This window comes from Rissa tridactyla, chromosome 3 (genome assembly GCF_028500815.1).
Source record: "Rissa tridactyla isolate bRisTri1 chromosome 3, bRisTri1.patW.cur.20221130, whole genome shotgun sequence".
In the NCBI taxonomy this organism is placed as follows: domain Eukaryota; kingdom Metazoa; phylum Chordata; class Aves; order Charadriiformes; family Laridae; genus Rissa; species Rissa tridactyla.
Window position 1 is genome coordinate 23,213,564 of NC_071468.1, and position 26,374 is coordinate 23,239,937.

General features: G+C 45.8%; 2 protein-coding genes across 10 annotated transcripts in view; one reads left to right on the forward strand and one right to left on the reverse strand.

Moving 5' to 3' along the window:
- Positions 1-6,530: 6,530 nt before the first annotated feature.
- The window catches only part of ESRRG (estrogen related receptor gamma), a 407,888-nt gene continuing 388,044 nt past the window's right edge, over positions 6,531-26,374 (forward strand). For 4 of the 8 annotated variants that reach the window (XM_054194177.1, XM_054194186.1, XM_054194175.1 and 1 more), the window contains exon 1: positions 7,609-7,814. Coding sequence is in view for 1 of the 8 variants with exons in the window: in XM_054194182.1 (XP_054050157.1) it covers positions 6,611-6,612 (2 nt within the window). In the remaining 7 variants the exon portion in view is untranslated. Of the gene's footprint in view, positions 6,613-7,607; positions 7,815-26,374 lie in introns of those variants that run through there. The other 4 variants (XM_054194195.1, XM_054194196.1, XM_054194194.1 and 1 more) reach the window with 2 other exon arrangements.
- LOC128906642 (skin secretory protein xP2-like) lies at positions 8,739-26,159 on the reverse strand. Of its 2 annotated transcripts, XR_008465262.1 has the most exons (3): positions 22,113-26,159; positions 10,933-11,135; positions 8,739-9,508 (listed from the first exon to the last, which is right to left on the reverse strand). XR_008465262.1 is itself a non-coding variant. In XM_054194201.1 (2 exons), the coding sequence occupies exons 1-2, from the start codon at positions 11,174-11,176 to the stop codon at positions 9,231-9,233; spliced, it is 522 nt and encodes a 173-aa protein (XP_054050176.1). In that variant the 5' UTR covers positions 11,177-11,293; the 3' UTR covers positions 8,739-9,230. The 2 variants fall into 2 exon arrangements, 1 of the variants encoding a protein (XP_054050176.1); XM_054194201.1 differs by lacking the exon at positions 22,113-26,159 and having other exon boundaries at positions 10,933-11,293.

Genomic DNA, 26,374 nt, shown 5'->3' on the forward strand with positions numbered 1-26,374 from the left:
GCCTGCTGTTGCAGCTAGCGTTGAATATATAACACATTTCCATAGTTCGGTGGTGACACACACACAAAAAAAATCATTAAAAAAGTGTTTTGGATCAGCTCTGAAATGCTTCTCTTGAAGGTCATTTAATTCTTTTTTAGCATTAGAAAGCAGATTCTATTCCAAATAAAACATAATAATGATGCAGCTGGACTGCATCAGTTAAAAATACTGAAATAAAACACTTTGACTTTCAGAATTTCTACCATGTTGCAAATGAAATTCAGCCCAGCTACTCTGGACATCCTGCAATTACGCATCCTTGCTCTTGGCTGACAACGTTAGTCGGTTTTGCTCTCCTTGCCCTGCTAGTCCCTTTTCTCCCCTCCAGGCTCCTCAACCGAACGGTTTCTCTCTGCTTTCTCTGCACAACCTCTGTGTCTCCTTACCTAATCAGTCCCAGGCTCCTGCCTCCAAACACCAGTCCCAGTTTTTCTCTCTGGACTGCTTGACTGCTTCTATCGCCTGCTCTGTCACAGGCTGGATTTTTATTATATTTTTTTTTTCTCCCTGTCGTATTCATGCGGAGACCTTTCTTCTTGACACAACCTTCAAATCATTCGGAGCTTAGAAGAGATAGGATTCCTGCCTCTCAGATCCTGCGCCAAAGCTCGGGCTCATGGGGAAAATTTGGAGGTGGGGATTAAAAGGGAAATCTGGCCTCACCACTGTATCCTTAAGCTTCTGTTTGCAGCAAGGGCCAATCTTCAGCGATTCCTTTTTCCTGCTAGAATAAAAGAAATCATTACCAAGAGTGTGTTCATCACAATATTTCTAATACTTACAAGTTAGCTATATTTGGAAAAATTTCCAGAGAGGGAAAGGCACTTTTTAAATAAAAAAAAAGGTCACATTTTGAGTCTGTGCTTCAAAGCCTGAGGGCAGCAGAGCATTTCAAAGGAAAAAGTTTCCATTTTTTTACTATGAGCAAAACTGTTTATTTTTCCATAACCTTGCTCTTGGAAATGGACAAATTGTTTTGGCAGGTATTTTCAAAATAATCTGCCCAGTACAGACAGTCAGCATATCAGTTTTCAGCCTAAGTGGTGATGTTTTTTCTAAAGCTACATGCAAGAGAAAATATGGTCTCTGCTGAGAAATGTTTGCCAACCCCAATACAAGGAATGGCAGCACATCCACCTTAGAATATTGTCACAGATTATGTCCGCTGAGGATTTCTGGGGGTTTTTTTCAGGCATCAAGTGCCCCATGGAAAGACAGTAGGGTCAGTGGCTATTACTTTCTAAATTTAGAGGCAGAGAAACTAAAGTAGGAGGAAAGGAGAATAAATCAGGGATAGAATCCAAAAATCCTGATCTGATTCTTAGTCCACCATTTGTGCACCCATTGCAGGGGTGTTATTTGTGCGATGGTCCTCCAGTCTGGAGTGCTGCTGGTATTCTTTACACTATAAAGACTCTCACGTCAGAGAGAACATCCCTTTTGTATTTTCTAACTCTCTGTCATTGAAAGTTTTGGGGGGGCTGTACGAGAGGGCACAGCGGGTGCAGGAGAGATCTGCAAATAATACTTTAATTCAGCTAAGAACAGGCAGCCTCCCAATACAGCCCTGCAGCTTGTATAAGTACATCTGTACAGTATAAAAAAAAAAAATAAATCACATATTTCTGAGGGACCCGATGCAACTCAGACTCAAGGCCCTGCGGAAAAGAGAGGTGCGAGGGGGAGGGCTGTGGTAGGGCTCTGCCGAGACGGAGCAGTTCGCTGTTGTGATCGGTTGGGTGATGACCACTGTCTTTGCTGTTGCTCCAAGTACCGTGGCTGGGGTGAACCCCTGTGAAGCCAGAAGGTGAAGATGCCAAAAGCCTGAGATAAACAAGCTGCATAAGAAAAGTTCATGCCACTGTCTGGCACACTTAGGAGAGTAAGAAACACAGTTAAGTGTTAATAGCCTCATGCAGACCAAGAACCTCTGCTAAAAACCACCCCAGCAGCAATAACAAATTCCTTAGTTTAAACTGCTGCCCTCTTCAGAGGGGGGGAAAAAAAAAAAAAAAAAAAAAAAAAGAAAAGGAAAGGATTGCCAAATCAAACTGCTGACTCCTTTCTTCTTATCAAAACACCACAGCATACATCTTAACAGCCCGAAGTAAATCAAATGCGGGATGAGCTGGAACTGGCCAGCTCTTGACCCTCCCTTGGTATCAGGTGTGTGCCGCACTTCTCTGGGAGATTAATTTATGATCTCAAGTAACTGAGAGCCCCTAAAACTTTCAGTATGGCTGTTAGGACAAGGCTGAAGGTTTTCTTTGGAAAGTGTCGCCGCTAGAAAAAGTTGGAGGTCTTCCACAACGACAGTGATACTCCTCTGCTGATGTCAGTGACTTTTTTCCCTCAATATATCTTATTTTTAAACTCACCCACAATGTGACTGTAGGACAAAATTTGGAGGTATGGCCAAAGCCTCCATACATGCATCTGAGCGACCGTCAGTCCCCTTTTGCATGTGGAGCTTCCTCTTTGGGGGGATTTGGTAGTGTTTATAGAAATGTATTCCTAAGGAAACCTTTGAGCTCAAGAAAAAAAAAAAAATGGGGAAAGGCCCAGGAGAGTGTGTGCAGCTCGCAGGCGGCTCTACCTGCTGCTCACGATCGGCGGCGGCGGCTCTGAGGAGAGCGTGCCCGCGTGGGTGATCAATATGATCTATTGCGAAAGCAAGCCCCTGTGTTTCTGTGGGGGGAAGAGGTTTAGAAAGAAGCCCTTTAATTATTACCTGCGGAGAAGTTAAAGTACAACTTGGCAGTAACATACTTCAGTCCCTGCGTTGGGGGAGGATGAGGGGGGATAAAAGGAGGGGGGGGCAAGTCACGCATCTAACCTGCCTGAAGTCTGTACTGGAATAAAAAAGCCTATTAAATTAATGAAAAAAAAATTAAAAAGGAAGGGGAAAAAAAAAAATAAGAGCAGCTCTGGCCATCCCACTTCCCGCCCGCCTCCCGGGGCCGCCGCCGCCCGCGCAGCCCCGCGCAAGATGCGCGGGGCTGCGCGGGCGGCGGCGGCCCCGGGAGGCGGGCGGGGGCTTAACCCCAGCGCCACTTGTGCGTCTCCTCGCCCCTTTCGGACACCACCTCCCCCCTAAAAAAAGAAGGGAGGAGAGCCCTGGGGCTTCCAGGGTCATGCCGATCCGGCAAGGTATATATAGGTATAACTTTTTTTTTTTTTTTGTGAGGGAGTTTGCTTCTTCGGCGGGTCGACGTGTTAATTAAAAGTTGGTCCAGATTGGTGGCTTGCAGTCCCAGATGCGCGATTAACACATAAAGAACATAAAGAATTTAATTTTAAGATATCAGAATGTAAAAACTCAGCAGAAACCCCATTTCCTCCTTAATATTAACTAGCAGTCGCTCAGAGAAAAATCATTAGAGGTATAATTAAATATGGGTCTATTTTTGAAGAGTGTCCTGCAAAATAGCCCCAAAATATTATGTAGTAATTTGATTTTTTTTTCCTTTGGCACTACAGGTGCTAGCTAGGTTTTCCCTTCATTTCCCACACCATGTATATTAAACAGGGAGAGAACATTGCTCCATTGTCGGCGATGACCCCAGACTTCGCTGGAATATTTTGCTCCTCGGTGTAAAATTGCGAAGTGGGTCTCTCTCTAAAATTCGCTATATTGGTTTTTATAATTACCTCCTGGTCGAAACTTTTTTGCATCCCATTTCTTAAAGGAAAGAGAAAAAAAAAAAAAGAAAGGAAAAAAGAAAGAAACTAACTCAGCTGTCACCGTATTCACATTTCTGTTTGTTTCAAGCACAGGCTTTCAGTAACTTTGCCTGGATCGTGTCCGATGTTTCTCTGGTTGCCCTGCTGAGGCGTGCGTTTGCCCCTGCCTGCTCGCCTGCCTGCCCTGCCTGCAGCTTAGCCTGACGCTCGCTCTTTGCAGGCCTCGGTGCGGCGGTTTGCTGCCGCTGAAACCCCCCGGGCTCGGCTGGTCCCTGCCGCCGAGTGTCGCGCCGTCGCCGGGCTCTGACCCTTGGCTGGCTGCAACGTATTCCCCGAGCCGCACCGCACCGCACCGGGGAGCCTGCACTTCACACCCCGGGGTCTCATTTGTCAGGTTTCAATGGAGAACTAAACAACTCCTAATGTCATTTATTGCGGAGGGGTAAAGGAAAACAGACCGCGTCAGGCCGCCGTCCCCCTTCCTTCCATCCCGAAGATTTTATTCTTTTCTCCGGAATATTTTCTCCGCGCCCAGTAAAAAGCAATTCATGGGGTCGCTTTGCCTCCTTACGAGGCTGACCTCCTCGGTCCCTCCGGGACAATTAGCAGCGGCCGGAGCCCAGCGCCGGGCGGAGAAACCCCGCGGAGGAGGCACGGAAGCCCCGCGGCCGCCAGCCCCGAGCCGAACGGAACCGAGCCGCCCCGCTCCGCTCCGCTCGGCCCCGCCGCCCTGGGCGCCGCGGCGGCGGCAAGGGCTGTGATTTAAACCCAGTGCGGGTCTCGTTGTTACTAGGAGCCTGTATTATATATATTTTTTTTTCTTTCTCCTTCGTAGGATACAGAAGGTGAATAATGAAATCCCTTTGCTAATAGTTTATGAGCCATGAGATTGGAAATGTGTATGGATAGACCGGCGCGCCAGGCTAAAAATCACTTGAGAGGATCCGGGCGCCGGGCAGAGGAACGGCTGCAGCGAGCCCGGCACAGAGCGCGGAGGGCTGCGGGGGGCTCGGGCGGCCCCTCGCTTCTCCCGGGAGCCTTCGCCGGGGATGCGGGGCACCCCGCCGCGCCCGGGGGGCACGTATGGACGCTGTATGTCCGTGCCCGGCAGAGCTATAGGAAGCGGGGGGGGGGGCGATTCCACCCGTGAGGGGCTGCCCGCGCTGCACACGCTGCCCGCAGCGCCGCTGCCCGCACCCCCCGGGCGCTGGTCGACGCGGGGGCGAGCGCGGGGCCACCTTCAGGGCAATTCCGGGGGGCGGGAGGGGGTCGCGGCGCCGCACGCGGCTTTAGCAAACGCGCTAAAAGCCGCTTTCTTCGGCGTTTTTGCGGCAGGTCACGTATGCGTGGACGGGGCAGGAGCGAGCGAGGAGCGCTGCCGCGGGCCCCCCCCCGCCCCCGGCCCCGGCGGTTCGCGTCTCGGCGGCACTGGCGGCTTTACAGGAGCGGACATTTCACAGAAAGTCGGTGCCAGGGGGTGTCTGAGGGCAGCGCTACCTCCCTGCCGCACAAACAAAACACTCATCAACTCCGCTCAGTGTATGCCGGCGAGAAAAAGTCGCCGCGGCGCGAACTGGCACCATCTGTCCTGCCATTCCGGGAGACACAGATATATTTCTTTAGACAGGTCAGCAGTTCTTCCCCGGCCAGCCCTGTCAGGTACCTGTCAGGGGAGAGAACCTCTTCATAGTTGCCGCGGTAGGATCCTTATCAGCGGCAGTTCCTCTGCTGACAGGGACCCAGCCTGAAGCTTCCCGCAAATCAATGTCCTCCAGAGACAGGTACCTGTCGCGATGAGGGAAGGCCAAAAATGCCGATACCGCTCAGCCCGTTAACAATAAATGGGGAGGGCAGAGGGGAGCCGGCACCGAGGAGCCTGAGGGGCTGCCCGAGGAAGGCCAGGCTGGGCGCTGGAGCAGGGGGCTCCCCCCGCCGTGGTCCCGGCCTGGGGGGGGAGGGGGGGGACACCTCTCCCGGCCGAGCCGTCGGACCGGCCCCGCCGCCGCTTCCCTCCCGCGGCGGCAGACAACTGTTCCTCAAGGCTTTCCCAGCAGTGGGATCCATCGCTCCGTGGCTGAACGCAAAGCCCCGGGCCAACACTTCATCCCTACCAAAGTAAACACCACCACGGCTTCCACCCACCTCAACCCCCCCCCCCCCAATAATTCCGACCTGTTTTCTTTCCATTCCCCACTTGCTTTCAAAGTGAGGGCACATTCAGAGGAAAGCCTGCCTGCCCGCCTCCTTCACTTCCACCCGATATCGCGTGGAGTGTGTGTGTGTCGTGTCCCCCCCGCCCAAAAAAAAAAAAGAAAAAAAAAAAACAACCAAAAAAACCCCCGCAAACGCACCGTATTTCCAACTTGGAGTTAAAGCCGGTGCTAATCCGGGTCAGTTCGTGCCCCTGGCTGGGAAGGCAGGGAGGGAGGATGTAACGTATAGGTTGGGGGGGGAGGGGGAGGGAAACAAAAACAACCCCCCAAATAAACAAACAAACAAAAATCTCGCGCACAATCACAATAAAGTGAAGAAAATCCTTTCTACACACCCACAACTTTAGCTCTGTCTGCTGCCTGGGGGGTTTTAATCTTGCAAAGAGAAAGGGGGGCTCCCTGCGCAAAATTACGCCTTCTCCTCTCATTTGTTAGCTGATTCCATCAAAAAGTTCGCTATTTATAGGCTACACACACGAACCTGGAGTAATACAAACCCTCCCGTGTTGTTCCCCTCGCAAAGTGGCCGGTCCTGAAGCATCTGATCGCGTTTGTGTGTGTGCGTGTGTGCGTGAGTGAGACACACACAGAGCGCGCTACCATCAAAAAGGGGAAAGAAGAGCTCAAGCTGAGAGACTTATTAATTGCTAAGAGCTGCTCTGCCACCAGCCATGTGAGTACCTAACAATGATCACCTTTTGCACAGATGGTCAGCGATCAGGCACAGACACTTTCTGTCCTTTTCTGCCTCCCTCCCCTTTCTTTTTTTTTTTTTATTCCTCTCCTGTCTCCCTCCCTTTCACCCACCTTTCTTTTTTTTTTTCTCTTTTTTTTTTCTCTTTTTAGTTTGAGTTTGCACGGTTTATGCCTCCCGAAGAGGAGGACTGAAACGTGGGCGAGCGCGGGGGAGAAAATGTGCCGGAGAAGAGGAAGGAAGGAAGGAGTGGTGGAGGGAGAGGAGGGAGGAGGAGGAGGGTTTGTTAAGCGATCGCCTTGTCCCCTGAGTCCGAGCCGGCTGGGAATCCCCCGACAGGGAGATAACGGAGGTTGTATCCCTCCCTCTTTCTCCGCTGTTCTTTTCCTGGAGCGCTCAGACCGCCCCCCCCTCCCCCCCCCCCCGGACAATTATTACCCGGTATCAGCGCGAGTAACGAGCTGTATTCATCAAACCCCATTGGGGGGAATGAAAAGGGAAATAAATAAAAAAAAAAGAGAGGGGGGATAAGGGGGTTTGATCGCTCCGCGCACAGCAGGTCCGTCAGCTCCCAGCCTGCTCTGCCGGCAGGTAGGAAGCGCTCCGGCAGCGATTTAGGAGAGAGGGGGAGCGCCCCGGCCCCGCCGCCCCTTCCCCGCCGGCAGCGAGGTGCGAGGGGGGCTGCGGCGCGTCCCCCCCCCGCCTGGCTCCTTCCCCACGCGAGGTCTCGGGGCTCTTCGGGCAGTCCCAGAGCTCGGCGTGGCACAGCGTGCGTGAAACCGAAGCCCCACGCAGCGGGCAGGGGCACGGCACGTGGGTCTCAGAAATCGCACAGTTGATTCGAGACGCGGGGCGGGGGGGGGCGGGATGCAATCCGTAGTAGGCAGCGTGGCTCTCGGGAAGGTGGGTGTCCTGGTTCGTGGAGGAATGCAGGGCTGGGAGACTTCGCGTGGAAAGGCGGGGTGTGGGCAGAGAAGGCGAATTTGCTTGCGGCGCGGAGAGGCGCTTCTCTAAAACAACACTTGAGCTCCAATCACACACTCTCAGGTTAGCCTAGCATTAAATTAACAGGGCCGGGGTTATCCAGGGCATTATACTGTGTGCCCGGGATGTAACCTCTGCTCATTTATACTCAAGGAAGAGGGAGAGACGGAGTTACACCTGGAAAGCCAAAGAGCACGGTGAGTATCGGTATTTGTTCCTCTCCCTCACACGCCTGTGAACAAAGTTCAAAGGCAGCCGGTGTCTGTCTGGGTTTGGGTCCGCCGGAGTCCCTGGCTCCCTTCAAAGGCTGCAGCGCAGCCGCCTTTGAAGCCGGGACCCCCAGCACAGTCCCTCCGGCGGCGAGCCCTTCCAAAATAGCAAGAAGAACTTGCCGTATCTTGGTTATAACTTTGCTGCTTTACGTAGGGGGAAGGAAAAAAAAAAAAGTGACTTGGATCCAGCGCTATTTATAGGTGGCAGTAAAGGCTCCTTTTCAATAAGCAGCCGTGGAAAAGAAGCGTCAGAAAAGTGGCTGCGTTATTGATTCAAGGTGCCGGACGGTCACAGCCAGGCTGGACCTACAAAGTCACGGCTCCTCTCGGGTTAGGCAGGGAGAAGAGGAATGGGATCCGTATTTCGCTGACCCCTAGCTTGGACACGATTCAATTCCCAAGCACAGGTATAGGGCACCAGAGTGTGAGATGGAAGACTTTTCCCTTTTTCTTTCAGACACGCATACAATACAGGGCACCCGCAGGGCTGAAAGTGGGCCAGGGCTACACGGTGGGTATCAGATCACACAAAGCAGAGGAAAGAAATCCAGTTAAAAATACATTAGTTGAAATCAGAGGACGATCTTGATTTTTTTTTTCTTTTAAACAAAGGTGCACGTTAGAACAAGCTGGAAGCACTTTGTGCCTGACGGTATCCCCCACGCCCATTGGAAATAAAGCAAGAAGCTTGCTCTTTCTTTGCATCTTTTAAACTTTGTTTTAATTAGAATCGCTAAAGTAGGACACCCCGGTGGAAGATGTTTTCAAGTATCCACCTACCTCTCTGCTGTAAGCAGAATTGCTGTTTGCTAAATTGCTTGAAACGCAAAATTCTGCCCCACCCCCAGTTTGTTTTGGCACCTACTCACCCTTTCCCCCCCGAAATTGCAATCGCTTATGAAAGGTTACTCCTTTAGCAGGAAAAAAGAAACCCCAAACAACCAGCAGTAATGAGATGAGTGGACTCCGAGAGGCTCGCTTTGCTCTGTGCAAGCAGGAAAGGGTTTGGACAGAGAGCGTCCCTCAAAACTAATGCTTTTTTTTTTTATTTCCCTTTTTTTTTTTTTTGAAGTTCCAAATTGGGCGTTTCCTTACCCTTCTCCTTTAATTTATTTGATTAAATCATAACAAAAACAGACTCATGAGCTTCTCTTATTTCCTCACATGTAACCATACGCGAAACCTTTTATATGGAGGCAAGTAATTGGCTTTAGTTAACTAAGCGCACGGGCTGGGCTGAAGTTTTACTCCCGTTCCCAGGGCAGCGTTTCACGCAAACGCGTGTCACAGCTGTACCTCAGCTCCTCATTTTGCCAGCCTCAGGTTTTTAAACTGTTTCTCTCATTCCCCACCTTTCTCTGATTTCGCTAACGAGGGTTGCTCACGGCAGGGGCTCGCGGGACGAGGCGGCTCTTCCTCCGCGGGGTTTGGCCCGTCGCGGGGCCGGTTCGGGGAGCGCCCAGCCCGGTTTACGCTCGGAACCGCCTCTGGACCGCTTCCCGTGGGCATCGCATCCCGGCTCTGTGCCGGTGCCGTGCTCGCTGCTTGTTTCCTCTCGCGATTAAGGACTAGATTAATTTCTCCTTCGGGAAAGTGAGGTTCTGTTAGCTCGCTTCTAGCTTAAATTAAAAAGAAAGAAAGAAAGGAAAAAAAAACTTCTGAAAGTTTCTCAGGTAAATCTCGGATTCCCTTTGGTTATTACTCAAATGAAGAACGGCGTCAATTAACTCTTTAATTTGGAAGTGCCTGACCGAGAAGAAGAATGATAATTCCCCGTCCTTCTCTACAAGGTAGTTGCAGGATGCCATTTAGTGCATGTGGTCCCCTGGCAACCCGATGACACGGTGACACACACACCCCCCCGCTCGCTCGCTTGCAGCCGTTGGTGGCCTCTCCCTACCCCCCGGTTCCGCTCTGAAGTTGGCCAGCAGCACCGGGCACCGCTCGCCGCTCCGGGGGCTGCCGTGGCTGCTGCCCGTCCTGCCCAAACCTCCCCCCCCCCCGGCTTCGCTCGGTCCCTGCCAGCAGCCACCCGGGGTTTAACGCCTCGGCTGGGCTCTCCCAGCCCAGGGCCACCTGCAGCCAGCGCAGCACGGTCACGGTGAGAGAAGGAAAAAAAAAAGAATTAATTGCCCCCTCCCGTAGGAGGGCTGGGGTCTTGTAGCAACAGGTAACGAGGGCACTTGCAGCCTTTCAGGGGTGTTTCGCTGCTAATCGAGGGAGCAGGAGGTTTGCAAAAGGATCGCGTTCGGTAAGGGGGTGTGCAAGGGGGAGGGGACCATCTGAAAAACGGTGCTCGGTGACGCTGTAACAAAAGTTTAACGCTGCTGCGAGGCGAACGGGACCTCTGCAGCGAAACCGAAAAGCTCCCTCGCCTTGGTCTCTCGCTCGCTGGTTTCTTGCGGTCCCTGAAAGCCCCGAAAGACGCCCCGCGGAGCGGCCCCGGCTCCGGGAAGTGCCGGCAGCGGTTCTGGGGCCAGACACGTGTTGCTCTCCCGGGAATGATCCGTGCGCCCGGTGCGGGGCCTCGGGCCAGGCCGGGCAGGGCAGGGCTGGGGCAGGTGGAGAGGGGCTGCGTGGCGGGGGGAGCGGTGCGGCCCCCCGCCGAGTTATTCCATCGTTGCTCTTGAGGGCACGGCAGGAGCGGGCGCTTCGCGGTCGGGCACGAACCAGACCCCGAGGAAGCTCTCGCAGTGTGTGTGTGTGGGGGGGCTCATAACCCGGGCAGGGGGCCCACAGCCACCCCGGGGCGTCCCCCGCTGGGGCAGCCGGCTGGGGCTCCGCGGCGGGCGGGCAGGGCCGCCCCTGGGGCGGTGGCGGGCGGGGAGGGTCCCCGGGCTGACACGAAAGGGGGGAGCGCTCCCCTTCCCTCCCCTCCCTTCCCCTCCCCGGCTCTTTGTTCTTTGCCCCTTTGTTCTCCCCGTCCTCGGCGTTTGCCCTAAGTTTCCAGGAGGGGTGGAGGTGCGGAGGAAAGTTGCTGAAAGCTGAGGAATTAAAATAAGTGGATGCCGGAGCAGGGAAAAGCGGCGGGGGGGTTCCTTACCGGGGCTACGAGCCATTGCCCAAGTTCTGCCGCTTTGTCTGACTTGCCCAAGGGACCGGTGTGTCGCGCTGGAGCCGGGCCGCCCTTGCACTGATGCTGGGGCAGAGGGGGGAGATGGGGCTCCCATGGCTACAGCACGGCCCTTAGGGACCGGGCCCCCACTTGTCTCCGTTTGAAAGCGTTCTGGTGGGCAGCTGTCCTTTCTGGGGGAAAAGGAAAAAGAAATAATAATCGGTGAACACATTGTAATGAGATGAGGTGGTAGGTCACAGAGACGAAGGATTTCTGAACGTTAAATTTTAGGGCACATATATTGGTTTGAGTTGCATGAACCCAGAATGGATTTGGGTTTGTTGCTTTCTTTTCGGTGTTCTCCTTGCTTGCTTGACAGGACTATGGTAAAGCCTTGTCAGGAGTTAAACAAATCGGCACTTACTTTGAAAGCAGATAGAATATCCTCATAGAGCAACATCGCAGCTTAAAAGACAGTTTTAGCACGGTTCATGGGAGATCACAGCATGATTTGGTATTGACAATAATAATAAAACTTCCTTGGAAAAGGAAAACCTCTTCATTCAGTACAATAATGGTGTAGCCTTATCTTGTCTTTACTAATAATTAAATGCTAGAGAACTACAAGCTTATTTTACCTTGCACTAAGAAATCACCAATAACTGCAAATATCAGTTATCACAGGATTCTTCCCTCTCCCCCTGATATATGAAAGCAGGAAAACAGTTTATTTGGGTGAGTTAGGTATTAGGAAAGCTGATGTAAAAGAAAGTTTTAGTATGGTGCGTTGGAGTAGGTCACAACAGGTTACAGACGGAGCCAGATTTGAGTCCTGAACTCCAGCAGACTGCCCTAACAGCGTTGTTAACGCTCCCACCTTTATAACTGAGGATATAGTGGATAAACACAGCACTTCGGCGTTTGTCAAAAAGCTGCTTGAATGTAATTCTCATATTTCGTGTGATCAAGAGACTGACCACAAATATTTACTATTTTTATATATGTAGAGATCCTATAAAATTATTTTTTAAAATATTATATTCACAGTACTTTTGGATTAATTAAAAAGGCTAAAATTGTTTATTATGGTGAGCCAAATTTCCAAAATTTGTATACATTACTTTGATATCAAACAAAACAAAGTTGAGAAATGAGGTGAGATAAGATTGGACTTGACTAAAGAAATGGTTTAGGTTGTTGTTTTGTTTTTGTAACGTGTGTACACTAATAGGGCTCATACCATCCTTCTGGAGATGTTAAACCCCAGGTTCAATTTTTCAGATGAAATGGGTTTTGATTCGAAGTGATGCGGGGCCTGTTCTGGCTTTGTTTTTTCCTGATATTGAGGGGGATACAATCCCACTGAGAAGTCTGGGAACCTCGCAACTGGAAAATCCAGCTTTAGGTATTTCAAGCTGGAAACTCAAACCCAGAAGCCGTCCCTGAAAATTTTGACCTTTATTATTTAGGACTGTGGTTCACAGTCGAATGTGATGATCGGTCACTAGCAAAGTAGAGACAGATACAGGCATTGTATGAGATGCTTTGGCGATAGTTTGATTTTCTAGCTGAGTGTGTCTCCACGCACAAGTCCACTAGTTTATTGCTTAAATCCAGAGGCCAACCGCATTACTTACTATTCTTTTTATATCCCAGTGCTCATAATGTGTTGTTGCAATATCCAGATAAAAATGTTCAATGCCATTTACAACAAGGAATCTGCCTTAAGCAATACTATAATCAGTAATAGCTAATGTTACTGAGAGCAACAGTTTCTGTAAATGACTTATCGCCACAGGAGTTAACAAAGCTGCAGTTGTGTTCAAAACTAAATAAACACAGACATCCAAGAAGGAGAATATAAATTTAATTGGAAAAAAATGTGTCTTACAGAATGTTGTGTGTGATCAATAACTGTTGCTTCTGCCTCGGTATTGACGACGATTATAGGGCCGAGCGATGTTTGTGGGTACTTGTTCAAATAGTGGGTTTCTGCAGTGTGAGAAAAAATAATTTCTGACTCAAACGCATCCACTGAAGAAAGGGTGGTTGCATTTATTCACATGTTAATTAATCTTCCCTTTTTGCTCACACTTTTTACTGGCATACATATACTTCCTTTCAGTAGATGAGAAATTTATTATTAAAAAAAAAAAAACAACCAACAAACAAAAAAACCAACAGACAAACCCCTACTACTTCCCTTGGAAAGTCTGAGGTTGAATACAAGTTACTAAATATTGCACTGTGTTTCAGAGGGCAAATATAAATATATAAAGACGGTTTGGGATTTTGATGTCTTGGGTTTTGGAGCAGGGGACAAAGCTACTGAATTGCAGTAGTTCGCTAAACTACTGAGTTGTTTAAATGAGATGTCCGGCAAGACCTCTCACCCCTGAGTTTTTATCACTTTTGTCTGTTGATAAATACTTACAGCAAATGAGGGGAAAAATACCTTGCTTTCGTTTTCACTTCCCTTGCCGTTGTTATTATATCTAAGCAGTTCTGAACAGCATCGGTGAAAAGGAATACGGCATGAAATCAGAATAAGCAGGAAATGAAAAATGAGTAGTCTCTGCTTTATAATAGATACCTCTAGACATAGGTGTGAATGAATACTGATTCATTTATACAGTTCTTAAATGGAAAAGCCTTAAGTTTACAAGCAAGGTAAACAGCACATCGTACTGCATTAGCAGATGTTGGTGTGCTCACTTTAGGAAACTGGAGAGCAGCGGTCCCCTTGATATCCCTGCAGAAAATTAGATCCTGCCAGAAAGGAAAGGAGAGCATATAACTGTAGGAGTTCTGTTGAGAACGGAGGGTTAACAACTTCAATATTGTATTTCTTTTCTTTTATTACTTTATCTCAGTCTTAACAAAATTAAGAGTGGGGTTTTTTTCCTTTGTAAATGCCCGTGTTTTATTCTATTGGTATATACTTAAAATTAAAACAATCTTAAGAATAATGTAAATCTCAGGCTTTCAAATGTTGCAAGGGTCTTATGTGCTTACTACATGTGTAAAATTACCACTAACTACGGTAAATAATGGTACATGTTGGCTCAGATTCAGCTGCTGAATAAATAGCAATTTAGGTCTTTTTTATTTTTTACTATTATGCCATATATGAAGGACCCGGAGCTCATTTCATCAAGCAGGTATAGAAGTATGCTTAGGATGTTGATTGAATGTAGTAAATACATTTGTAGCAAAACCTGCTGATAATGACATGTTTCCATCTAAGTATTTAATCTGTTTCAAAAATTGTCATTCTTAATAGAGTAGTAATAATGATCTTAGAAATTACTTCCCCATATTTATATTCTGTCACCAAAGACGACTTACTCAAAGCACAAAAGGAAGTATTTCTCTGTATTTTCTTAGCGACTCGTGACCCTAAGGTGCAGCAGCACTGGCATAATACACGCAATCTCCCTCCCTCAAAACACTTGCAAGAGTAGTATGTTATTGCCTATGTGTGTCTTTTTTTGAACGTACATCAGTAATGCATGAATGGCTCTGGCTTTTTGAGCACAGAGGGGAGAAAAGATGATAAATCAATATAAGTTCATTCTAAGTAACTGATTAAAACTCCGTTCTGTTTCCATTGCAGTTAACACCAAAACTCTTGTGACTTTGAATAGCCTCCTCTTGCTGTTTGGGTTGTGGAAATGCCCAGAAATCCCGGCCGGCATTTTGGTTTTGTTGCGCATAAATAAATAGAAGTAACATAATTTTCTTTGTTGAAAGCTATGGTTTCAGGTCTTAATTTTTTCATAGACTTCTAATTAATAGATATAATTGTCTCCCCCCTCCCCAGCTCCGCCTGGCCCTGGAAACAGTTATCAGGTCCATGTGTGACGCATTTGGTATTTTGTCTTTAACTATTTCAAACCTTCATCCAAATGCAGGTCAGCAATGATTTTTTTATATTTTTTTTCACATGTATCAAATACAAATCCTTACATTGGTGCCCGTCTCGGGAAGCTGCCAATTAATTGTTGCTAGTTTTAACATCCATTAATGATGACTGTTAAAATGGGTGAGGAACTTGCCCGTTTTCTTACAGTTAGGAAAATGTTTGAGTAGAACTGAACTAGGTAATTCCATGCATATGCTTATCAGTCAATGCTTTCTGAACAAATTATATCACTATTTAACTTTTTTTTACGTTATTCTTTCATATTTTCATATTCACAAGAAAACAGCGAGACATCTAAAATATACTTGAAATTTGTAATTAAAAATACAGATCTTTAAACAAGGAATGAAAAAAGTGCAGACTTCTGAATTACAAATTAGAAAATCTTTTTTCTGTTTCTAACTTGGATTTTTTCCTGAATAATTTCCTTCCCTCCTCCCTCCCTATTCATATTGTCCACTTGAGAAATTTGGGAAGTAGTATGTATTTTAGTAGGATACAGCGTAGTGACTCCTCTGTGTTCAGAAGATACCTGGAGCTCTTCTTATGATGTCTTTGCACCAATAGAAAGTGTTAAATATTTTTAGGCCGATTGAATCTTTTACGTGTGACAAAAAATACAGTAATTCTGTGTTGGTTTCCACTGACACATGGAAATCAAAAGATTTTGCAGCTGTACACGTACATATACTGCTACTGACATCAGGGACTTCTGGGGTAGGTGGTGGTGGTGTATTCAGGGCAAAAAATAGAAATAAACGGAGCTTATACTTCTAACTTTGGTAATACTACCTTTTCTTATACACACAATAGATAAATTTGGGCTTTTTGTTTTTCTTTTTCTAATCTGTAAAACATCTGTCCAATGGAATAAGTGAGATGGATATCTATATATAGATATCTATGACACGCGTATATCTCTCTGTGTGTGTATATATATATCACATTACAGCCAGGGAAAAATCTACTCAAGAAGACAAACTTGTTTTAAAGGAAGTGCTACACAAAAGAGGAACTTCATGGGTCCGAAGCTGTCTGTCTTGGTAGAATGAAGAACTTATTGAAACTGTAGCATCCCACCTTCCTTAAGCACAACTCCATTTATGTAAGGAAGGATCACCAGTAACAGACCCATGTAAGAGTGATCATAGTGACTGAGTTATTTCTCTGTTCCTTTACTACCCCTTAGCTAGCAAATAAACTTTCGTCAATGCGGCAAAATCAAAATTCTTTAAGAGGAAAAACAAGCAATAGTTTTAACCTTTAAATCCTGGGGAGCTTGGTGGGGTGTTTTTTGTTTGTGGTTTTTCGTTGGTTTTTTTTTTTTTGATTGATTGTTTTGTAGCAAGCAACATTCATAGAAAAATATTCAAAGTGAGTGGAAAAGTAATGGAGTGACTGTGATGGGACTGGCATAGATCTTTCCTAAACTAGCAGAAGATAAAGCCCAAACCACTTGTCATTGGAGAGCTAATATCTTTAGATCACATGGAAGTTCATCTGATCTGTAAGTCTGGCACCGCATCCATTGAAATTGCTGCGATTTGTGTTCCACAGTCTGGAGCTTCTGCAACCACACCTAACTTTTTATGAGTGGTTTATTTTGATGTTATAGTTTAAAATGTTTGCCTAAAACAGACATGGTAAACCTGTGATTGATTATAATACTTGACATTTAATGAGTGAATTTGATCTATTCATCTGAGGTATATGAAAGACATAACCCTTACTTTCATATAAGGAAACTGAGGCACGGAGAGAGTGACTCTCAGAAACCCAAGTTCCCAATGATATGTTGGTGATGGATTTAGAAATACAGAGCAGGCTGCGTACACCTGCTACACACAGGTTGTAGCCTCACAAAGCACATGCATTTTATGACGCCTTAACAAACTACTAAAACTTTGTTCCGACTGTTTTCTCAAGAGCTTTGTGACACACTTTCATTTAGTGGCAACATCAAATGTCTATAAAACTTGTAGCTTGTGGTCACCTGTAGGAGGATTGGAAGACCTGTTTATCTCTCCAGTACCCAAATAACTTCTTGAATGTTAACTCCTGTATTTGTGAGTATAACAGCAGAATTACCTGAAATCAGTGGGAATTGCTCTTGCATAGCAATTTATTGCACTGAGGCCACGAGAAGGAAAACTAGCATCCCATGTTGTACGTGCTCTGCAGCAGCATAAAGACGGGAGAGAGAAACTGAGGTGTAGTGGCAAATAGCGAAGGGCCATTTTCTTTGGGCTTGTACCTAAAGAATTGTACCAAGAAGCAGCATATACTGTTGGAATAGAAGAAACTGCTTCTGGATGTTAACTCTGGGTAACATACTGCCCTGGTAACTTAGACACAATGTGATATCCTATCTGCACAGGTAGGAATGTAGAGCAACAGTCTCCTAACAACTGGAAATTAATACACCAACCTCTTAAAAAGTCATTATTCATAAAAAAGAGGCAAAAAAAAAATGATTCAGGCAAAACCGTGTATCCTACCGCGCATCTGGATGTAACAAGTCAGGGTTAGGAATATGGTTTTATATTAACAGCTATTAAAATAATTGGTTGTTGACTGTGGCCATGGTTTTTATTTTTCTGCAGTCTTATCTGAACATCCATGTCCCAAAGGCTCAGAGCAGGGGCTGAGACTGTGGCTGTTCAGGTTGTGTGCAAGCCTGATAAATGCAGGGGTCGTAGCACGGGGATCACTGGAGTTCTCAGGATGGCTCTAGAAGGACTTGGATGGGGTGTTCATGAGCTAGTGGCTTTACTTCTCAGCAGAAATTTGGTAGCAAAACATTATGGTGGTCTCCTAACTAGGAAAATTGCTCTAATGTAATGAACCGTACCACAGTATCCAATAGCACAGGGCAACAAATTGCCCAAAGTAAAATTACATGTATTGAAGTAAGTGAATAGAGAAAATAATGGACACAACTAAACTCTGGGTAGCATATATAAAGAATAGTATTAGTCAGTTTGGAAAAACTGGTTTGATAACAGAGTCAGTAATATCAGTCTCCCTGAGGTTTCTTTTAATTCTCCTGTAACTAACATGAGAACTGGCTTCAGCACAAGGGAACTTCAAGAACACGTCCGGCAATGATGTTTTACGTATGTCTTGTAGTGTGCTGGTGGACACAGACACTAACATACTCAACACCAGGCTGAAAATTTTCAGCCAAATAAGAGGCGTGCTTCACCATCTCATGGGAGAAAGCAAATGGGGATACAGAGGTGTTTGCAAGGGAAGCAGTTCCCCAACGTTAGCTTCTTCATTCAGAGGACGCGCTCCAGCTCAGCAGCCTGGCTTGCGAGTTCTGCCACACCTGGCTGGCCACCAGCTCCCTCCTCCCCTGCCTGCTTCTTTCTGTGCAAGAAGGCAATGCCAGGTGGCTACGTCTGTCCTCTTTTCTTGTCTTTTTTGGTTGGAGCTGCCATCTGAGCAGAGGGGTAACACGGGGAAGGCTGATCCCTTTCATGACCTATTCGGGGCTATGACTGTCAAGCTCCAAATCAAAAAGACAGTACTCTGCAGTGGGTCTCCTTTTGGTGAAAATGCTTGAAACTCTGCCATCTAACTACAGAGCAGATTAAACGACTGGCACTATTTTGAAGCATCTTTTATTCTCTTTATTTTCTATTTCGTTATCTACAAGTAAATATATACAGATTTGGAGGACATCCTTTATATTCCTTCCTGAATCTTCTAAGAAGCCAAAAACAAGACCAAAAATTATCCCTCCTTTACTAAACTTATTAAAAAAAAAAACCAAACCAAAACAAAAAAAACCCAACAAAAATCCTCCACCCAAAACAACCCCCCAGACTTATTAGATTACATATTTTCATAGATATTTAGATAAACTGGGACATATTGTCTTAGATATCACAAGGTCTCTAAAGCTTTATAAACATTATGTTTGTAAGCTGTTAAGGAACTGTGATTCAGCAATGCAATGGAAATATCATAGCTAAAAAGGAAATAAACAACTTGCCTCCTTGGCAGAGTTATCATCACCCTGCGCGTAGGAAAAGCCTCTGTAGCTGGCCGCCTTTGCTGCAATTACTGGCATACTTTCTTCCCAGGATATCCTGTTGTTTGCAGTGCTCTCCCCGCAACCGTTTTTGTAGGGCTTTTGGATACAGGAACTTCATCCGATGAAATGTTTTGTACGGCACCTAACAAAATTACCTTCTTACCCCGAACAATGTTGCTATCCTATGCTGTAAACACCTAATGAGAACACATCTCTGTGAGCCTAAATCTGGAGCAGTTACCCTAATTTTTGTAGAAATTGCTCTGCGTTGACACCGGGGCAACTCAGTTGGGCCCGATGGCAGCTGGTCTCTCACCCTGCCTTCTGTGGCACGAGAGAAGGACCTGGCATTTGGGGACTTATTTTTGCAAAAAGTTGAGGACCTGTAATCCTGCTGACGTCAGCAGGAGAGGAGAGCACGCAGGTCCTGGCAGCAGCAAGCCCCACTAATTTCTACGCTGCCCAGAAATTAACTTCCAGAGTCCCCAAATTGTCACTAAAATTCAATTGTTTCCCTTCACATTTAGACATCCTCCCATGGAAAAACACCTATGGTGCAATTTCTCCCCCTCTCCCTGGGGGTGGTACCAGGAGATTAGGTCATGAGGAGGATGGGAAGGTTGCAGCCCTAATGGCAACCAAGAAGACAGAGGCAAGAAAATGAGCTTACCTTGCTGCCCTAAAGTTAAGCAGCAATCCACATGGCTCCAACGCTGAAATGCATAATAACGTGGTCGTAGGATTTCACTGCTAAAGATTTTGTATTGGTTCTCCTTCTGTCTTGGCTATAGAAATATTTATAACTTTTAATTTTATTGCTATTGCTGTATAGTGTGTCCAAAATATCATGAAAAGACACAATTTCTCATTTTTTTATTAGAAATTGAAGATAGGTCCCCAGGTAGTATAAACTGGTATGACTCCACTGATGTCACGAGAGCTATGCCGGCTTTCATTGGCTGCATATCTGGTTTCTAGTTTGTGGCTCTGACCAGCTAATTACCGAATAAGGCTTCACCATACCATGACATTCATATACAGTAATGGAATTCAGCGTTCTGACTGGGATTAAGCAGTTAAACATAAGTAATTGCATTGGTCTGTGGAATAAGATCTTTTCACTTTTCTCATCATTTTCCATCATGAACAACTAGGTTAAAATTGGTGTCCTCTCCTTCCCATCAGCTTCTTGGCCACCTGCTAGAGACCCGCAGGTATAAGAGGAAGGATGGGTTTAGTATCAGCACATTTCACATAGGGCTCTAGAAACGAGTATCTTTAATGCACACCAAATGAGCTAAATTACAGGGAAGTGTTTCCAGCTGGCATTCCAGGGCTGTGAATGCACCCTGGGAACCCAGGGTCCAGCAGGCTCTGTCACCCTGACTGATGCTAAGAAAGGCCTTCCTACAAGTTTCCCTACACCGCTTTTTACCTGTATCTATCACATCTTTGCAAGTACAACTTTTTGTGTGTGCTTGGGGATGTACTTACAGATTTTGAGAAGTCAGAAGACTCACTGAACTTTTGAAGCTGGATACTGTCAATGTGCTTCCAGCAGGGTCTAGATGGAGTTGACATAGTTGAGGTCCGTCAGTCCAAATTTGTTTAAGATCCAATACTGACCTATTCATATTTTGACTTCACATGCCAGGTGAAGTTCTGCAACCTCAGGAAAGGCTTAATTCATACACAGTGTTGGGTTTCCATAATGGAGTGTCACATTCCACCGGAAGAGGTGCTTTCTTCTCAACTGCAATAGTATCAGTTCCTCTGTCTTTATATAAAACGTAGCAGTTAGAGAGTTCAAGTTCAGGGATGAAAGGTTTCATGTTTCCTCTTCTTCCAGTCTATACACTATTCTATGCATAGGCTTCTTCCGCTCTTCCTTTTGAAGCTCTACCCATCAGTGTTTGAGGTTATTCAGGCCATAGAGAAGGAACAGCAAGGAGCATGATGGTAGCCTCCTGTGAGAACACTGAATTATGTGGGGTAATCCTGGATCTCTGGCTTCCAGGACTCCTTTTGCACGTAAACATTAAGAATAAAACACATTCACAGGCTTCTGAGAATTCCTGAGCTGTGACCTGAATCATAGATAGAGCCTATCTGCCATTAAACGTAAGACCTTCTTGGTAGCCATTCCTCTTCTGCAACCTTTGGCCTAGTGATCTGTTTTGGAGAGGCAAGAGGCATTTTGGAAATCTTGCAGTCAGCACCCACATACTCAGGAACCAGGCCCATCACATACTGGTTTGTACCGGCACTTTCCCCAGTATGTCGCACGTACTTTGCACACACAGCACGGTTGCTTAAGTGAAGACTGTTAATTGCTAGTTATCTTTGTATTTGTGTAGCACGTGAAAGGGGAAAGGGCTTCAATTCTGTTTGTATTTTAAATAACTGTCTTGGCCGTTATACAATCCAGAGTGTTTATATTTTGATGGAATGCAACGTTTGTGACTGATGTTAAAAAGAAAGGAGCAGGTATCGGATTCGGCCGAGCAGTTTCCAGAGTTGGTCCGGACTGGGTCAGCCTTGCACCCCAGCCGGCTGTCAAGGGCATCTGGAAAGGTGCCATTTAGCACTGTGCAGTTTGGCTGCTACCTATATGCAATATTATTACTTGCTGATGGCAGTTTGGCAACTTTTGCCTATATCAAGCAAGCCAAATTCTCATCCCTTTACTGCTTCATGGAGTTAGTTCAAATTCCTCTGACGCTAGGCTTGATTCTCGTTAGAAGCCAGACTGCAGAAACTGAGAGGTGAGCTCGCTTATTCTGAGCAGACTTGGATCTCGTATTAGGTGAGGGCCCCACCCTGAATCCTGATCTCTGATAAATTAACTTTTTAACATCGCATTACCACTAGTGTACAAGCCAAATGTCTACATAGATATTTATGTTCCAACAGCCAAATTGAAGCTCGTTTTTTTTCTTCTGATTTATGTTATGTTTTACAGACATGAGTAATCCATGTGGGATATCTTTCCCACAGAGTAAAACCAATGTAAATTCACATGACTCAGGGATTTGTTTCAATGCTTATGTATAAACTCTCATTAGAAATGATTATGCTTGAAGATCAAAAGAAAAGTACACTCACTTGTATTAATGTTTAATGCATAATTCACATTGTTAGAACAAAAAACAAAACAGTCGGTGGTTGTTATGACAAATATTAAACACTGGTGCTACTAACCAATTCTCATAGAGGATCCTTCATTCCATTGCATTGGCTGTGCGCTGAGATTTCTTCTTGCGCGTGTTGTGCCATCGTCTCAGAGATTAAGAGACGCCTTCCCCACTGGATGAGTAATTCCCCTGTAATGACAGGAGCCAGGGATAGCCGGGATACCCTACCACTGCTGGTGGCTCCAACACTCAGAGACCTCTCAGTGGAAGCAGAGTGTAGAATAACCTAATCCAATTGTTTATACAAGTGGGATTTCAGATTGAGCATGCTCCTATATGGTCCAAAACTCTCCTTGCCTTCAGTCTTAGTCCACTTTGAGCCTTAGTATCAAGAGTAGGCCCATGGTCAAGGTTACCCATCGCAACAGAATTAAAGAAGAACTTGATTTCTTGTTTTTTGCTTATCCACGTTTTACCTTCTTTATTCAATGCTTACTTTCTTACCAGAAAGCTTCTTAAATAGGCAGGTTCAGTGTTAGGGAATCGTACATGAAATCTATTCCCTATACCTGCAATCAAGACCAGTACAGCAGAGCAAAGCCATGCTCGTAATCACGAATCAAGCTTAGGAATGAGAATCTTATGTATGGCGTCAGTTGTGGCCTGTTACACGGAGCAGTGGGACTACTTCATCTGCGTAAGGGAAGACCCCTGGGTACCCTCTGCCTTCCCACATTACAGCCTTTCACATAAAGTAGGAGTTGGGTTTTTTTACCGTCATAGCTTTTATTGGCTTTTCCCATGTCAGTGTTTAAAGGGTCAGCAATTTGTACCATCTAGTTTTTATATTTATGCTTCTTTCAAAAAATTGGCTGTTTTACTAGCTGAGCTTACATAATTTCTTTCTTGTCTATTTTTTTCTTATTTTTTTTCCCTAAAAAAACACGACAACAACCAACCTTGAGTTTAAAGTTTAGCAGTCTTAATTTATGTCATAGAGTCACCTCTCTTCCCAGAGAGATCTGTGGCACAGAATGAGACCAAACGACATTTGACAAAGTTTCTGCTTGGCACAAAGTTGCAAAAAAATCTGTATGTATGTTCTCATTATCCTGTTGGTAACTTTCCTGTATGCCCATAGTGATACAATGCACCCGATTCAGAGCGGAGTAGCTGCCTGAGTTTCAGGTAGGCTCTTCCTGATTCAGATCTCTGTAAGCAAACTATAAATAATCTCTCTATTCTTAAGGTGCCTTCTGAAGGCCCTGTTGTTCTGTAAACCCTTCTATGAGGTTCCTCATTCAGGAACTAATATTGTTGAATTAGAAGGGGTGCTACTGCTTTGAATAGTAGGCAGTGAAAAGTACAAGTGGGCCATGGATGCTTAAGAGGACAGAGCAGAGCTTTGGTTTTGGTTTTCCTTTTATTTCTAACAACCCGCTCTGAATATTTATGATCGAGAAGCTGGTATTTTCTCCAGTAAAGAACCTATTGTCTGCTTTAAGGCAGTTGAGAACTTACTCAGAGTGTACTCTAGTTAAATTGCTTATTTTTAGTGGAATGCACGTGGCATTGCTATCCTGGAATTGATCACAAATACATAGCTGTTGTGGGGTTTTCTGTTGAGAGACAAAAACCTGAAATGAATTAAATGTGCTTCACAAGGAATGAAGCAGGTCATACATTGGGCTAAATTAACCTCATATTATATAGAAAAACTAAACTCTGTTGTTTTCACCTGTGGGACTTTGGACTTGTCTACACACCAAATTATTCCAAAACACTTATTGGGTACATTGCAGTAATTACACTCGACTAAACCCATGTATAGACCAATCTTATGCCAGCATAAGAATTCACTTTCATGAATTATCTTAATCCACTTTGAAAGTGGACTAAGTGAAACCAGGAAACAACTCGGTCATTCCAGAATGAATAAGCTATCTGAACACAGTTCTGCTTTACATTCACATCCGACCTTATTCCAACATAATTTTCCTGGGCTGAGAGGCTCTTAGGACATATCTACATAGCAAATGAACGCATGATTATAGACATACCAACCTCTCCTTTACTCTCACTGGCATGACTAACAGCAGTAATGAAAGATGGTAACACAGACTTCAGTACAGCCTATTAACTGGAGCATATATGCAGTTGGTTGTGAACAGCCTCTGCTGAAATCCACCTCATCACACCCTCACTTCAGATACAACTCACGTCCCTTAGACTAATACTGGGGTTGGGAAAGCCTCTCTGCATTTCTGGTGTGTACGCACACCAAAAATTGCATATGCGATAGGGCTGTGCAGCTGAGCTAAATGGAAAACAGGTGAATTTAACTTCAGAGGTTAAACACGTTGGAGAAGCATGGCTCACACATTTTTAATGTACACGCCTTTGACAAGCAAATAAAGTGTCAGCTGTGTGACGGCGGAGGCCAAATTAAATATGCTGTAGACGAGCACAACTCAGTTGATTTCACTAGGGCTGAATTTGGCTCCATAGGTGAGATCTTGCTTATTTGACTAATACTTGTTTTGTTGCCTATCTGCTCATTTATTTTAATGAAATTAATGCATTTTAATGTTCCTTTAAGTGCATTCCAAAAATAGCAATTTGATTAACTAATTCACTTTTAAAAGTGTAACAATCACAACTAAAAATCTCCCTGTTAGCTGAGGTATGGAATAATTGCAAGTAGCATCTTGGGTAGCTATGCCATACCCTTCATCCGTTTAAACAAATTCCCCACATCAATCAGAAGGGCCTCACTTAAAAATGAATGGCGAAATACAGACAACAATCAAGCCGTACACAGTGCTTTTCAAGTCTACCAAAAAAATTTATCAGTAATGTACTCTGTACTCTGCTGAGGCAGTACACTTAAGACGGGTAGGAATTTAGTCTAAAAGCATTTCAAACCAATTCCAAAACAAAAACATAAAACAAACTTGTCTTTCTAGTCAAGCCAGAAAGCATCTTGAGTAGCTTGGGTTGAAAAAAAAAACAAAAAAAAAACCCCAAAACAAAACAAAGCTTTGAATTTCAGTCTCCTTAAAATGATGCTTGGACTGCACTATATTCCGAGAAGGATTTCTTTCCCCAACTCTTTTTTCAGTTGCAACAGATGATCTCACCATTTGAAATAAGGTGCTGTTCGAGAGCACGGAGTCCAGCAACAGAAAAGGTGTATGCCAACTTCTCCCTGACTTTATCTCCTTATAGAAACTGCAATAGCAAAACCTGATTAGTAACAATATTAAGCAAAGACAATTTTCCCTTTTTTATTGCATTTAAATGAGGAAAATGAAAGCGTTAATGCTAATATTAAGGCTAAACTGAGGCAGTTGCAAAATAATAATTGAGTTTCAGCCCTGCTACATGTGTCCCCCCGTGAACTCCACCCGGCTAGTTACACGTGTATCGGCAATGCTGTAACTCGTTATTAAAATAGGTGGTGGGAAAGGCAGCATGGAAGAGGTAAGCTTGACTTTGGGCGCTGCTGGGACGCTCTGTGGTCACTGGGCAGGTGGTGTGGCACCTCAGCAGCCCGGGATACGAACAGCGCACATGAAACGACTGATCTTTAGCTACAGAAGCAATTAAGTCTGAACCACTATGGACAGTTTCTTTCTTAAGTGAGGCCTACCTCTGGAAATATTTTTTGCACGCAGGTTAAGTCTAACGTGTAAGAGGGTCCCTTGAATTTAGCGGGGCCATTCAGGTAGGATTTGCCTTTTAAAAGTACAAAAATGAAGGAAGGAAGATGCAGGTGGCTTGCCAGCCCCTACCATTACTCATTAACACCGCTCGCGGCCTGCACCGTGGTCACGCCGGCCTCGGCGCTGACTGCGGGCCTAAGCTCCCTCTCTGTTGTAACCTAAACGGTCCTGCTTTCACTAACCGGCGCCCGGCAACCCCGGCAGCCGGGGCAGGGAGAGAAGAGGGTTCGAACGCCCGCGGTTCAGCCCTGCCAGGCTCTGCGCCCGTCCCCGGCTCTCCTCAGCAGCGACGCCATTGTGATCGCGAGTCCCCAAACCACCGCCGCGCCGCCCCCGGCCCCGCGCTGCCCAGCACCGGGGGCGCCCCAAATTCACCCCGCTCCCACGGGAATCCCTGCGTGAGGGGCTCCCCCCCCTCCCCATTACCGCCCCCCCATCACCCCCCGCAGGGGCTTGGAGGAGATTTGGGGGTTGGGGGGTTGGGACGCGGCGCCGGGCCTGCACGGCAACAGCGTTACTCCTCGCCTGCCTCCGTCTTGCATCCGGATGCTTTTTTTTTTTTAAATTTTAATTTTTTTTATTTTTTTTTTTTTGGTGGTGTCCT